The sequence below is a fragment of the Haliotis rufescens genome, unplaced genomic scaffold, assembly GCF_023055435.1.
Source record: "Haliotis rufescens isolate VD_foot unplaced genomic scaffold, xgHalRufe1.0.p SCAF_6, whole genome shotgun sequence".
Taxonomy (NCBI): Eukaryota; Metazoa; Mollusca; class Gastropoda; order Lepetellida; family Haliotidae; genus Haliotis; species Haliotis rufescens.
This window is the reverse complement of record NW_025964334.1, coordinates 54,602,077-54,616,229: the sequence shown is the minus strand read 5'-3', so window position 1 is coordinate 54,616,229 and position 14,153 is coordinate 54,602,077. Positions and strand designations below refer to the sequence as shown.

Genomic DNA, 14,153 nt, shown 5'->3' with positions numbered 1-14,153 from the left:
CTTGACTTACAGAAGTGGGGACCCCTATTAATAAATTTTAAGGGTCCTTGCAGGATTTTCCTGTATTGAAATGGTGTACTTTACATTTACATAATTACTTAAGAGCCTGGAATGAATCAATGGTCATGTGTACAGTGGTTATGATTGATGGAGGAAATAACAGACACCAGTCACTGCTCTTTGTGTGCTGTAGGTACAATGAATATGCTTGTGCAAACCTTGGGACGCTGTATGTTTTTTTCTGAGTCCGTTCTTTGTATTTGTGCATTGTGTAAAACCCTGAGGTATAATCTTGTAGTTTCTTGATCTCAACTAGTTCAGAAAACTTTTAGAAACAAGTCCCCACCACGTCTGTAACATAGAATGAGAGTAGTTTTAAGATGTGTGTGAAAACGTGTGCCAGGATTTGGATTTTCCATCATCACTTTATTTTTTGTGAAAGATAAATGCCTAATGGTTAAGGATAGGCCACTGGTGTGCCAGTATGTCAAGTGATTGACGGATATGACCCCAACAGTCAGAAGTATCAAATTGTGATTACGATGAGCTAGTAACTGCATCTAGCTAATGTTTCACATTCTCATCTTGATATTCTGTGTTTCTTTCAGATCGACAAGGCCTGTCTGATTCCAAATCTGTTGAAAAAATTCAGGACAATTTGATAGAAGCTTTAAAACTTCAGGTTAGCCGGAACCATTCCACAGAAGAGAATCTGTTCGCCTCCATCATAATGAAATTGCCTGAACTGAGAACCCTCGGGTCAAAACACCAGGAAACACTGAAGTGGTACCGAGGACACTGGGAACATGTGGCCCTACCACCATTGTTTTCGGAGATTTATGATATACCAAAGGCAGAGGAAGATGTGGCTCCTTAGGAGACAAAGTGCCAAGGGAGATAACTCCAGTGTTCAAGGGGGGATAACTCCAGCTTATTTGGGCCCATGATTGGAGACTTCATACAAAAGTGACTGCTACACTGATTGTAGAGTGCTGGAGTAATTGTGAGGGTGATGTAGCTTGGGATTAGTATCTGTACCGCTGTGAGTGGAAGGGGAGATTATTCTGTGTGTTTTCATTCATCACTGGCATTTGGATAAAGGTGTCACAGTTATGTTCAAAGAGGTCTTTGTCTGAGCCAGGTTTGGTGGTACTGTGGATGAAGATTTTGTGAAAGAAGATTCCTGATAGTTGAAGAAGAATTCCTTGGCCTGTGGTGGCTTGTGTCAACATCCTTGAAGTTGGTTGAAGGGAGTCCTGTATGGAATTATCTTTAAACCCAGTTACTGCCTTTTCAAACTTTGTTACATCGAAAGAAGACAAAAGAAATGTTTCTTTCTGGTTTTTCCCCCATTTTGTTGTGAAAATGGGCTATTGTTAAAGTCCGCATATCAATGCTGCTAATCTTGTTTGCAGTTTGGCACACAAAATGGGAGACAGCTCTCAAGGAAAGGGAGACAACTCTCAAGGGAAGGGAGACAACTTGATCAGGAGCCAAGTGATGGTATAATACCACGTTGCCAACAGTATTTGTATGCTGCTGTAAAGATTCCATGTGAACATGTGTGAACTGGCTTTGTTTGATGGTGTTAAAGAACCTGAGATAGGCTTCTTCACATTCAGTATGTTTTGGGTCATTATAAGGAGACAAAGACAATTCTGAGCTATTTTGTCCGAGTCAATGCCAAAGTCACTGGTGCTTAATCCACAGTGTTTCAGCTATTGGAAAGGGCGCTCCTCTCCGTAAGCCTACATAATATTCAGGCACAAGCATGAAATAATCATAAACGCAATGACCAATAATATTTAAGAAATTTCAGGATTAGTGTTCTTGAAAGTGGTGACCCAAATTTGTCTCTACCAAGCATAATTCATTTGTGCCAATATTTTCATGATTCTCAGGTTACTTCTTATGTTGTACACCTGCTTGGTGTTGTACTCAATACACAGTCTGACTGGTGTTGTACTCAATACAGTCTGACTGGTGTTGTACTCAATACACAGCCTGACTGGTGTTGTACTCAATACACAGTCTGACTGGTGTTGTACCCAATACAGTCTGACTGGTGTACTCAATACACAGTCTGACGCTGGTGTTGTACTCAATACATAGTCTGACTGGTGTTGTACACAATACAGTCTGACTGGTGTTGTACTCAATACACAGTCTGACTGATGTTGTACTCAATACACAGTCTGACTGGTGTTGTACTCAATACAGCCTGACACTGGTGTTGTACTCAATACACAGTCTGACACTGGTGTTGTACTCAATACACAGTCTGACTGGTGTTGTACTCAATACAGCCTGACACTGGTGTTGTACTCAATACACAGTCTGACACTGGTATTGTACTCAATACACAGCCTGACTGGTGTTGTACTCAATACAGCCTGACACTGGTGTTGTACTAAATACAGTCTGACTGGTGTTGTACTCAATACACATTCTGATTGGTGTTGTACTCAATACAGCCTGACACTGGTGTTGTACTCAATACAGTCTGACTGGTGTTGTACTCAATACACAGTCTGACTGGTGTTGTACTCAATACAGTCTGACTGGTGTTGTACTCAATACAGTCTGACTGGTGTTGTACTCTATACAGTCTGACTGGTGTTGTACTCAATACAGTCTGACTGGTGTTGTACTCAATACAGTCTGACTGGTGTTGTACTCAATACATAGTCTGACTGGTGTTGTACTCAATACAGTCTGACTGGTGTTGTACTCAATACATAGTCTGACTGGTGTTGTACGCAATACACAGTCTGACTGGTGTTGTACTCAATACACAGTCTGACTGGTGTTGTACTAAATACAGTCTGACTGGTGTACTCAATACACAGCCTGACTGGTGTTGTACTCAATACACAGTCTGACTGGTGTTGTACCCAATACAGTCTGACTGGTGTACTCAATACACAGTCTGACACTGGTGTTGTACGCAATACACAGTCTGACTGGTGTTGTACTCAATACACAGTCTGACTGGTGTTGTACTAAATACAGTCTGACACTGGTGTTGTACTCAATACACAGTCTGACTGGTGTTGTACTAAATACAGTCTGACACTGGTGTTGTACTCAATACAACAACTATACTGGTGTACAAGCTGTGACTCCAGCATGTGAGACTGTGGATGGCTTTTCATCACATCAATGTCATCACATCAAGTATAGCTAGCTCTAAGGGTTCAAAAGTCATGTTACTGTCTGTTATTTGTTTAGTCTGAGTGAACTTTCAGGTCCCAAGAACATATTAGCCAGTTGAGCTCATGTCATTATCTTTTGGTCTCCTTTTGAGATATTCAGAAGATCTCATGTTTTTGAAAAAAGTTCCATAAGGCTCAGAAAGCTGAAACTTGAAAATGATATGAACAGTTTGTTCAAGGCATCATAATACCTGAATGATATTTCTCACATAATCTGAATCTGTTTGTGATATGGGCTGTTGTGGGATTCAGCGTGTCAGTTTGTGTTTGTGTGTCCTGATGATATATAATAAGAAGTTGAACAGCAACACCATGGATTGATTGATACACATTTACAACACCCACAAACTCTTGTCTGATATGTTTTTCCTGATAACATTATAGCAGATAATGATACTATTTCTGAATCCATTCTGCCATTGAAGTGAGGATGTTCTGATGCTTAATAGTTCTCAAATATTTAGGATGACTATATCGTCCTCAGACATTTGCATGAGAATTTGTAGGTTTAGAATTTGAATTCTGCTATTGCAGGAGGAGAGTGACATTCTAGATGAGAGTGTAAACCCCACTGTAGATACGAGGATTCAGTGATGGACCACTTCATGTTTGTGTTGACATGTTTGTGTCATGCTGGTCCACATATTGACATGCACTTTGGGACGGCATCGGTCATCACTTCGGAACATGAATCCTCACTTCGGGCCCAAAACAGGGGGAAACAGTATAATTTGATAAGAACTGATCTCACAATGTGTTTGGTGTATTTGAGAATGTGTGGAGTTCTTATTTTGAAACTGTATTTTCAGTTCTAGATTTATATAAAAGAATTCAATGTTGTGTAGATGAAAGTCATAATGTCCAGAGCTGCTTTGTAACTAGTGTGTATGGGTATAGGGGTGTAAAGATTTGTGAAGTCAGGATGTGGCTTGTATTCCGAGGTCTGTTCACTTTAAGCATTGTTAAGCATTGTTTCGGAGGGTTGAAGTTTCTGGTGCCATGTATGAATACAACAAGACCGTATCATATTGCAATAGAATGATATGGTACATAGAGAACTCACAAGATGCAGTATTGCTCCCATCTTCAACATTGGTGTTTTGATATGTATGGCATCATGACCCTTGCAGTGCAATACGTATCGTATCGCCCTCCCTTGCATTTGTTGCACATCCTACAGTCGTGGCTGCACGGTCTTGTTTCATGGATTCATGGATGACGATGCAGAGTCAAAACAAATGGCCAACTACAACATGCTACAAGGGCAAGCTTCAGCTTGTTGATTGTAAAGTTTAAAACCTAAAATTTATGTTGTTTTGCAAATGCGTTATACAGCTTGTTTTTGTTTCCTATATTGTATCTAAAACATCTTTACAGAGTTACCAAGGCATAGGTTTTTTTTATATGAGCATACTTTCAGGTGAAATTATTATTATTATTATTATTATTATTATTATTATTATTTCAAGTGTTATTATTATTGTTATTCTTATTATTAAGCATACTTTCAAGTGAAATTATTACTATTATTTTAAGTGATATTATTTTTATTATTATAATTAAGCATACTTTCAAGTGATATTATTATTATTATTACTACTACTACTACTACTACAAAACATATTTTAAATTCTGCAAGACTACAGGCAGGTTCATCCATGAAACAGAATAAGTGCACTGGTTTTATTTTCTGTGGTGATGTCCGTACAAGTCCAGCCTCGTCACTCATTACACCCCCATGTTGTACATACGTCTCTCGTTGACAGTTGGGTCACCACTAGTAGAGTCCAACCAAGGCTTCAGCCTGCTGGTACATTCTTTGATCTCAGGGACGAAAACAGCAGCATTTTCTGGACAAGTATTTCACAGGTTGTCGGGTCTGCAAGACCAAACCACAACAATCAGGATAAAACATCATCTTTACTGGAGACTATAAATAAGCATAAATGATCCGGCCTCATACTCCAGATCGATGTGACCGTGGCAACACTGGCATTGCCGTGTACCAGATTGACCAGTGATTTGTTATTTTCTGGTACAGGGAATGTTTAATTATTGTGTTCATTTTTATTATTTGTATTATGACAAGGTACAAAATTAGTTGTTAATTTATCATGTTTATTGTTAAGGGATTTATCTTGACCTTCTCAAAGGCCTATAGGCCCTGCATCTGCAGGAAGTGTCAGTAAAACTTCCCAAATTGGGATTATGATTTTTCCAATTCATTTTAATATATGGTTTGTGGAGGTAATTTGTATATCACTGACAACAGCGGCAATAACATGGAAGAGGCATTAATGCTTAGTTTTACAGTATCGCACTGAGGTGCAATGTTAAAATACCTCTGAATTTTGAAAAATGTTTGTGTATTTTTTAGAGCCAATTTGAACAAAATAATTTTATTTCCTTCCAATTTGCTTGCCATGGGCACTAAGTTTAGAATCCTTGGATCAATTTTGGGATGGACAATGATGAATTCTTTTTAAGTTGTAAGTTGTTGGTTTACCTGTGCTCATGGTTTTTACAAATGGGACATGTCTGAGCCCAGCTTTACTGTAGGCTTTGGACATACATGTACTTAGTTGACATGTGTGACGTAACTGAAATACTGTTCAAAGTGGCTTTAGACAAACATTCACTCAAGCAGTGTGCCCTTCCATCCCACTTGAGCAGCGTTAGAAACTGGCGCTAAACCTGTAGTCCTTACCCAACTGCCCAATAGTAAAGGTATCATAAGGACTGGTACTAATTTGCCAAGTTTTAGGGTTTTGCTGTTTGTTATTATAAGGTATAGTGGACTAAGACTGTTGTTTCTAACGCTGCTTGAGTCTTCTAAACTGTGGTGATGCTGGTGTAGGTTCATACAGCAAGCCACTATAGTACGACTTCATCTGGAATATGAGGCCATGTCGTTCAAGCTGCTTTTGTATCATGATGCATTTTAAATATCATTGTGACAAATATGAATGTGATTTCTACCCATGTACATTATGGGTGAACCATCCAATGGTAGCTTGTCTTTGTGTATCATCTTGTGACATTTTCTATTTTTGAAATATTGTAAAGGGCAATATTGGTGCGTCATTATTGAAAACAATCAGACCTTCTTGTTTCAACCCGAAGAGCTTTTGAAGGTTTGTGTTGTGTTAGTTTGTGGGAAGTTTATGCTTTGTGGATGGAGTGCAGTAGTTCATGCAGTTCAGGGACCGACATTTGATATACTGGGAGGCCTTGGGTCTTTGTTTGGTACAGATCGAGTGGGGGTCACTGCTTCCAAGACATACAGGTGGCATAGGGCGCCATGCAGAGTTGTGTCCCTTGGGCATGCACGAAACCTTTGATCGTGGGTTTGAATCCCAGTTCACCCAGATTATATTTTTAGGCTTGTCAGCACCATACCCCTGGGTTTCATCAAAGTGGTAAACGTCTGAGACCTGCATCTTTTCAGGTTTTCCACGTACATTAAGCGGTCTGAAAGGAGCATCCAAACAATTATTGAGAGCCCCATAACATTTTTCACCAAACATCCAGCATATCCAGTCAACCCCCTTTTTCTGAAACCTGAGACAAAATTGTATTTCTCAAGTATTTCCTTGAAGGTTTTCTATGAACATCAGTATCACACATCAAAAGATGTCACTTTTATCCATCCCATGTTGAAAGCAATACTAATTCTACCTCATTAGTTACTGCAGGTAAATATTATTCAGGGTTATGTTTATTTTCATAGAACAATTTATTTATTTATTAAAATCCCAGCCCCAGAATACATCAAATAGTTGGTCCTTTAATTGTGATGGAAAACTGCTGATCATCCAAATAGGCAGAGATTAGGACCAGTCTGGCACCAGGAGGGGCCAGGATGCCATGTATACCGATTGTACGCGTGTAATCCTGTACAGTGAAACCATGTAGGGCCAGACCCTGTTTAAACCAGAAACCCTGCCCAGGCCAGTCTTTCTTTACTTTTTGGGGGTTTACGGATTTTGATCGTGAAAAATGTGTCCAAAAAAAGAAAAGCATTATACTGGAATATTTTATTTATACTAAGGTTTGATATGGATTTTAGGTGATAAAAAACTAAGTCTTACCTGGTTTGGGTTCTTAGAAATATTATAGATCTAAAATCTGACAGCTGCGTTTCATTGTCAGTTTTATTGTCAAGCGATCTTTTTATGTTGGTGATATCAAAAAAAACTTTTGGATTTGATTTTCTGAATTTTCAAATTTTAATATCAGCGGATCCTTAATCCAAGCAAAGAAGAATGTAGTGGTAAGTCTTTGTGGACAATTACCCTGGTACTGGTTTGGATGTCTGTATTCAAGTAAGTGGACAGTGCCATGTGGCCATGGTTGGTTAATCCAGAATTGTTTTAGTCTGGCTGATTTCTTCTGGGAATGGCCCAGGGTACTGAGGAATCATCCAGCGGAACCGTTAGAGTAAGACCTACTTTCTCAACTTCTGACATCTTAAATTTGCAGTGTTGTGGCTATTTTACAATCACTCGTCTAATGTATATTTTTTTTAATCGGATCTACCTCATATTAACCAACCCTAAACCTTAAGATAACCATACACACACATGCACACGACACGATGGCCTCACAATACCTACTCCAACTGACCTTTGATTTTTACCATTAATTTGGTAGAAGGATGTGGACTATATTTTAACCTAGTTGGTTGCTCTTTATGAAAATATCAGATGCCCATCCCAAGGACAAGGACTACTAAATTGATAACCTACTGTAGGGACAGGATGTGGCCACACTACCAATGAAAAAAGGATTAATATTATTATTATTATTATTATTATTGTAACTACTCATTAAGATGTAACGGATAACCTATTCTCAGGACAGGATTGTGGCTCGAGTTAATACTGATAAACTGGCAACCTAGTAGGTCAGGAGTGTGGCTACATTGACATATTAACAGATAACCATTTCTTTAGAAAGGCTTGCGGCCGCTCTCAGTATGGAATAACGGATAACCTATTATTAGGAAATGCTTGTGGCCACTCTTAAAATGGAATAACGGATAACCTATTATTAGGAAAGGCTTGTGGCCACTCTCAGTATGGAATAACGGATAACCTATTATTTAGAAAGGCTTGCGGCCACTCTCCGTATGGAATAACGGATAACCTATTATTAGGAAATGCTTGTGGCCACTCTTAAAATGGAATAACGGATAACCTATTATTAGGAAAGGCTTGTGGCCACTCTTAGTATGGAATAACGGATAACCTATTATTAGGAAGGGCTTGTGGCCACTCTTAGTATGGAATAACGGATAACCTATTATGAGGAAAGGCTTGTGGCCACTCTTAGTATGGAATAACGGATAACCTATTATTAGGAAATGCTTGTGGCCACTCTTAAAATGGAATAACGGATAACCTATTATTAGGAAAGGCTTGTGGCCACTCTTAGTATGGAATAACGGATAACCTATTATTAGGAAAGGCTTGTGGCCACTCTTAGTATGGAATAACGGATAACCTATTATTAGGAAGGGCTTGTGGCCACTCTTAGTATGGAATAACGGATAACCTATTATGAGGAAAGGCTTGTGGCCACTCTTAGTATGGAATAACAGATAACCTATTATAAGGAAAGGCTTGTGGCCACTCTTAGTATGGAATAACGTATAACCTATTATTAAGTAGGCTTGTGGCCACTCTTAGTATGGAATAACGGATAACCTATTATTGAGTAGGCTTGAGGCCACTCTTAGTATGGAATAACGGATGACCTATTATTAAGTAGGCTTGTAGCCACTCTTAGTATGGAATAACTGATAACCTATTATTAAGTAGGCTTGTGGCCACTCTTAGTATGGAATAACTGATAACCTATTATTAAGTAGGCTTGTGGCCACTCTTAGTATGGAATAACGGATGACCTATTATTAAGTAGGCTTGTGGCCACTCTCAGTATGGAATAACTGATAACCTATTATTAAGTAGGCTTGTAGCCACTCTTAGTATGGAATAACTGATAACCTATTATTAAGTAGGCTTGGGGCCACTCTTAAAATGGAATAACGGATGACCTATTATTAAGTAGGCTTGTGGCCACTCTTAAAATGGAATAACGGATAACCTATCAAGACAGGGTTGTGTCAATACATTTTGCACATGAACAGATAACCTTTTATAAGTTCAGGATCCTGGCATATTATTATGGATAACCCATTGTTTGGAAAGGTTAAGTTAAATACCGTGAAATATTAATTGTGTTTCAAATAAGTTATGCATGTTACTTGTTGGGTTTGAACTTGTTGATATTGATATTTTACCTTATTTTTAGACAAATAATAACATGACTGTTTTATTCACTAAAAGTCTATTGTTTGATTTTAGAATTATGTTTGAATTTGCTACTTTTATCTTTAAAGTTTCAAACCAATCAAGTTTTATACCGTGTCCAGGTGTTTATAGACTGAACTTAAATTGAAATGATTTTTTTATGAATCGTTCTGTAACGTCAAAAGATGGTTACTTTTCTCCGTACCTTGTCATGTTGAAAGCAATACTAATTCTACCTCATTAGTTACTGCAGGTCAAATTTATTCAGGTCTTTGTTTATTTTCATTTCATTGTTACTATGGTTACCACCATTATTATCTGAAATCATTTGGAATCATATTTGTAAATCACCTGTCGCTAAACACATTTGATGCAGGAAGACATATGCATGGTTGCTATGGTAACAACATATCAGAAGTAGGTGTTTTGCATTTTTAAGATTTCAAAAATAAGAATAAATACGTGAAATATGATTCCTGCTTAATTAGAAGGTTTATAATCACACAAGTGCACGTTATTGCTGGTAGTATTTCTACTCTGTAGAACGGCAATAGGATAACACAAGTTTCTGTCATTATTCCATGTGAAAGTGATCACTTGATTACTCTACCTCTGTTTCCTTTCTCCCTGAATACTTATTTACTTTATATTTACCACAGTTGCAATTTGTCCATTTCAGTTGGAAATAATCATATTTTTGTTTTATTTACCCAAGATCTAACTGAAACTGGAATTTAGCTGAGATAAGCTCAATCATACTGAAAACCTGAAGTACATTGGTGAACATGAGTTTTAATACCTTTCTAGGAATTTGTTTTAAATAGAAACGAAAAGTTAATATTTTATTCAAATTTATTTCCAAATTGAGTTGAAATTTTGAACATGTGGATAATCAGTGTCACTGCAGCCAAGACATTGTTTAAGTTACTAGGCGGTGTTTTGGCATCATTTTCAGTAGGTTTTAGTGTCCATGGGCTGTTCTAACTGGACTGAGAAATATTCTATACTCAGGCTGCAGATTATTGTCTATAGACAGCCTGTCAGTCAGTGTTTGAAATAATTTTAAAACCAACAAGACAGTTGGGCAAGTGACTCTTATGTGTTGAGTGCCGATCTTCAAAGTTACCTGCCTGCATTCAGACATTGTAAATATTGAAGATCTGCAAAATACAAGGGCAGTTTTCGACTTGATTCAGTTGAAATAATGCAAACAAGTATTTGAGAATCTACGAGGAGTTATAATAAAAGTGAATACGTAAATAGTCTTCAAATTATGTGCCAGACAGTCGGGCAGGTGGAAAATTTCATACAGCCCAACTGAAAAGTTACTAGCCACGGGCAGTTATTTCGGACACTGCTGTCAGTGACTCCGGAGGAGCGCACAAACACATGGGCATTAGTGTGCGTGGCATGAACTTCCCTCAGCTAGGACAGGTCCAGGTGGAGGTCCAGGCGTTGTATGGTACAGGAACTGAATGGTTCATGATTGTTGTCCTCTATGTTTCTTTGTGATTGTGCAATTGGTGTTTGTCTATGTCGTCTTCACGTGTGTCACACAACTTCAGCGTTTACATGTTGTGTGAGACATCAAATGGCATTTTGTTCCTCTGGAGGTGAATGGGCAGTGATTCAGTCTGTTTCAAATGTTACTCTGATTAGTAAGAGATTATAAATTAGGACATTTCTTACGGGGTATGGCTTGTGTGATCATATGTATATGAATTTTAAACATCGATAAATCACAGTTAAGATGATTGCTCTATACTCCATATTAGCAATAGGAATTTGCTCTGTATGTAGAGTGGATTAATATTTGTAATGAATTATTCTATGTGATTGTTCTTCCCTTGATTTGTACTAGGCTATGTGAAATATGCATCATTTAATGATAGCAAATTAAATTTATGAGAAAAGATATGCATTCATTTGTTAACGAGACAATGATTTGTGAGATTTGATCACCTGATTGTGTGTCTGTATGTTGTTTGTTTCATACATTATCAAGAATGTCTTCATAGTTGTTAGGTAATAAGCATCTTCGTTTGTTAAACAAATATAATATTTTCCAGACCACTTATTCAATCAATGTTTACAGTACACTGTATTTTGACATAATATTTTGACAACGCTATATTCAACAAATACTAGACCTCTGTACGATGCCATTTATACCTGTATGTCCTCCATGTTGTGACAAATGTTTTCAAACTAATGTACCAAACTCTATACATAATATGGATTATCATTGGTGAAGAATTCATTCTCCATCCCAACTTTAAGATCTACCTCTCTAGTATTGTGCTTTTACTGTTACATATTTTATGAAATACACCTCATGCATATAATTTTAAAATAAACACTTTTTATAGTTGTTCATGCATACGTTGTATGAAGACTTCTATCCTGTAACTTACACTGGGGTAATAATAGGGTCTGTTTTAGTGAGTTAATATTTTAGTGTCTTGCTCCTTACCTATGACGAAAACCATGGTTTTATTGATTGTTCGAGATGGAGCTTTGTTCTTATTCATCCTCTTGCATCTTACCATGATGAAACAGTAATTTAATAATTTGTATTATTTAGGAATAATTTTGCTTTTAGCTATTAAATGAAATTGTTATGCGTTATATACCACTTGAAAGAAGTTAAGGACCTCCCAATTTTTTCATATTAGGCTTAAAAAAAATATAAGATTTGGTTCTCAGGCAATGACTTTTGAAAATATAGTGTGGATGGGTGGTGTTGTTTTGTTGTTGCTTGTTCAAGTAAACTGTTGTGTACCATCAACTTTGGAAAGGCCTCCCTACATAAACAAGCATACAAACTCCTATTGCTGCCATGACCATAACACGAGATGTGCAGTAAAGCAGTGCGCATGTAAAGGGAAGTAACTGTGTGCTATATTCGATCACATTGTTTTTAAGTATTAGGATTCTTTTGGGGTTTTATTAAAATGGAAATACAAAAGAAACATGCGGCAGAATTAATGAAGATGTTGCAGTGCCTGAGAACCAAGACTATTATTTTTTTTAAGCCTTATGCTTAATATGTCATGTAATTTGAAAGAATCGGGTAATCCTTAGATTTTTTTAGTTGTATTTTTTAGGTTGATGTTGATAAAAATGATGTGATAGATACTACTTTGGGATTTGAGCAGGGATCAATAATAGGATGCTATTATCTGTGAGATCCAAGAATTGAATAATATGTCCCATATTTGGGTGATTCTCAAGATTCTGGTCTGAACATGAAGGACGTTTTAAAAGTTGTTTTATGAATTTATGTGAATATATTAGATCCTTCTACATGTAAGATCATGACAGTATTATCTCTAAGCCAGGATCTGGGTAGAGAGTGACCCACAAGATAGAGTGCTTGCTTTCCGGAAATCTCATCAAAATTATTCGAAATTATATGTCTTCCTTGATTTCTTAATTTACGTGACAAGGTAGATATGGTATTAGGACCTGTTTAAGGTGAAATGTTTTGTTTGCTTTATGTTCTTGACTAGACTGACTCTTACTACTGCCTGGATATTTAAGTGCAATAATCTTGAACATGACAAAACCCATTTCACCTTACCTCACCACCTTTCTTGGGTTATGGGGGCACGGGCGGTCCAGTTGTCTAAGGTGCTGCACTTTGCTGTGCAGAGTTGTGTCCCTTGGGCATGCCAGAAACCAAAACCATGGGTTTTAATCCTGGTTTATGTTTCTAGGTTTGTCAGCACCATTCCCGTCCTCATAGGTTTCATCAAAGTGGTAAATATCTAAGACTTGCATCACTTTCGGCTTTTCTCCCACATTAAGCTGACATGCCGCGATATAACTGGAATACTGTCCAAAGCGGCATTAAACCCAACTCACTCACTCACTACTTCCTTGACGTTGCTATATAAGTACAATGACCTTGAGAGTGGCAAGACCCCATTTCACCTCACCTCTACTCACCTCACCTCTACTCACCTCACCTCACTTCACCTCACTCAACAATGTCACTTCGCCGTGCCGGGATCTGCTAGTCATGTGTTCAAATCCCAGGTCCATCCAGATTATTGTACTTGCTCTCTTGCATAATACCTGGTACACCAAGAGGGTAAACATCCATCACCACGACTCTCAACCATTAAGCAGACATGCTGTGATATAACAGAAATATATGGTTTTAGACAAAGTCGCTCACTCCCAAGTCTGGCCAAACCCTTTGGAACACTGCCCATTGTGGTGGCTGTCTATAGATCTGAAGCTGTTTGTTTATTCTAGAGACAGTTCAGATTGGAACAGCATCAGGAAATATGGAATATGATTAGTGCTCAGCATGATTTGGGTAGCTCAGCATTGAGATGATGAGTTGCTGAACATGCCCCTGACTTTATAATTATATACTGTAGATGGAAACCAATATTTGGTGTTGAGAACCAGACCTACCCAATGTGCATCATCTTCCCGAGGCATGGGAACGTTCTTCATCTTTTCGGGGTTGAGTCCCGTCCGGGATTCGAACCCACACAGCAAGAATCTGTACTTTACCAAGACAGTGTAACATTTGTTACATTTGACCACTTTCTAAATGGTATTGTATGTTCATTTATTCATCTTGAATCAAGGTAATAAGGTATGTGTC

General features: G+C 37.8%; 1 protein-coding gene across 3 annotated transcripts in view; it reads left to right on the top strand.

Annotated features, from left to right (window-relative positions):
* Positions 1-4,663, top strand: part of LOC124138185 (ecdysone-induced protein 78C-like) — a 32,523-nt gene extending 27,860 nt beyond the window's left edge. For all 3 annotated transcript variants that reach the window (XM_048386401.1, XM_046504720.2, XM_046504719.2), the window contains one exon: positions 609-4,663. In XM_048386401.1, the coding sequence (XP_048242358.1) occupies positions 609-877 (269 nt within the window). In that variant the 3' untranslated portion in view covers positions 878-4,663. The remainder of the gene's footprint in view (positions 1-608) is intronic.
* Positions 4,664-14,153: the final 9,490 nt, after the last annotated feature.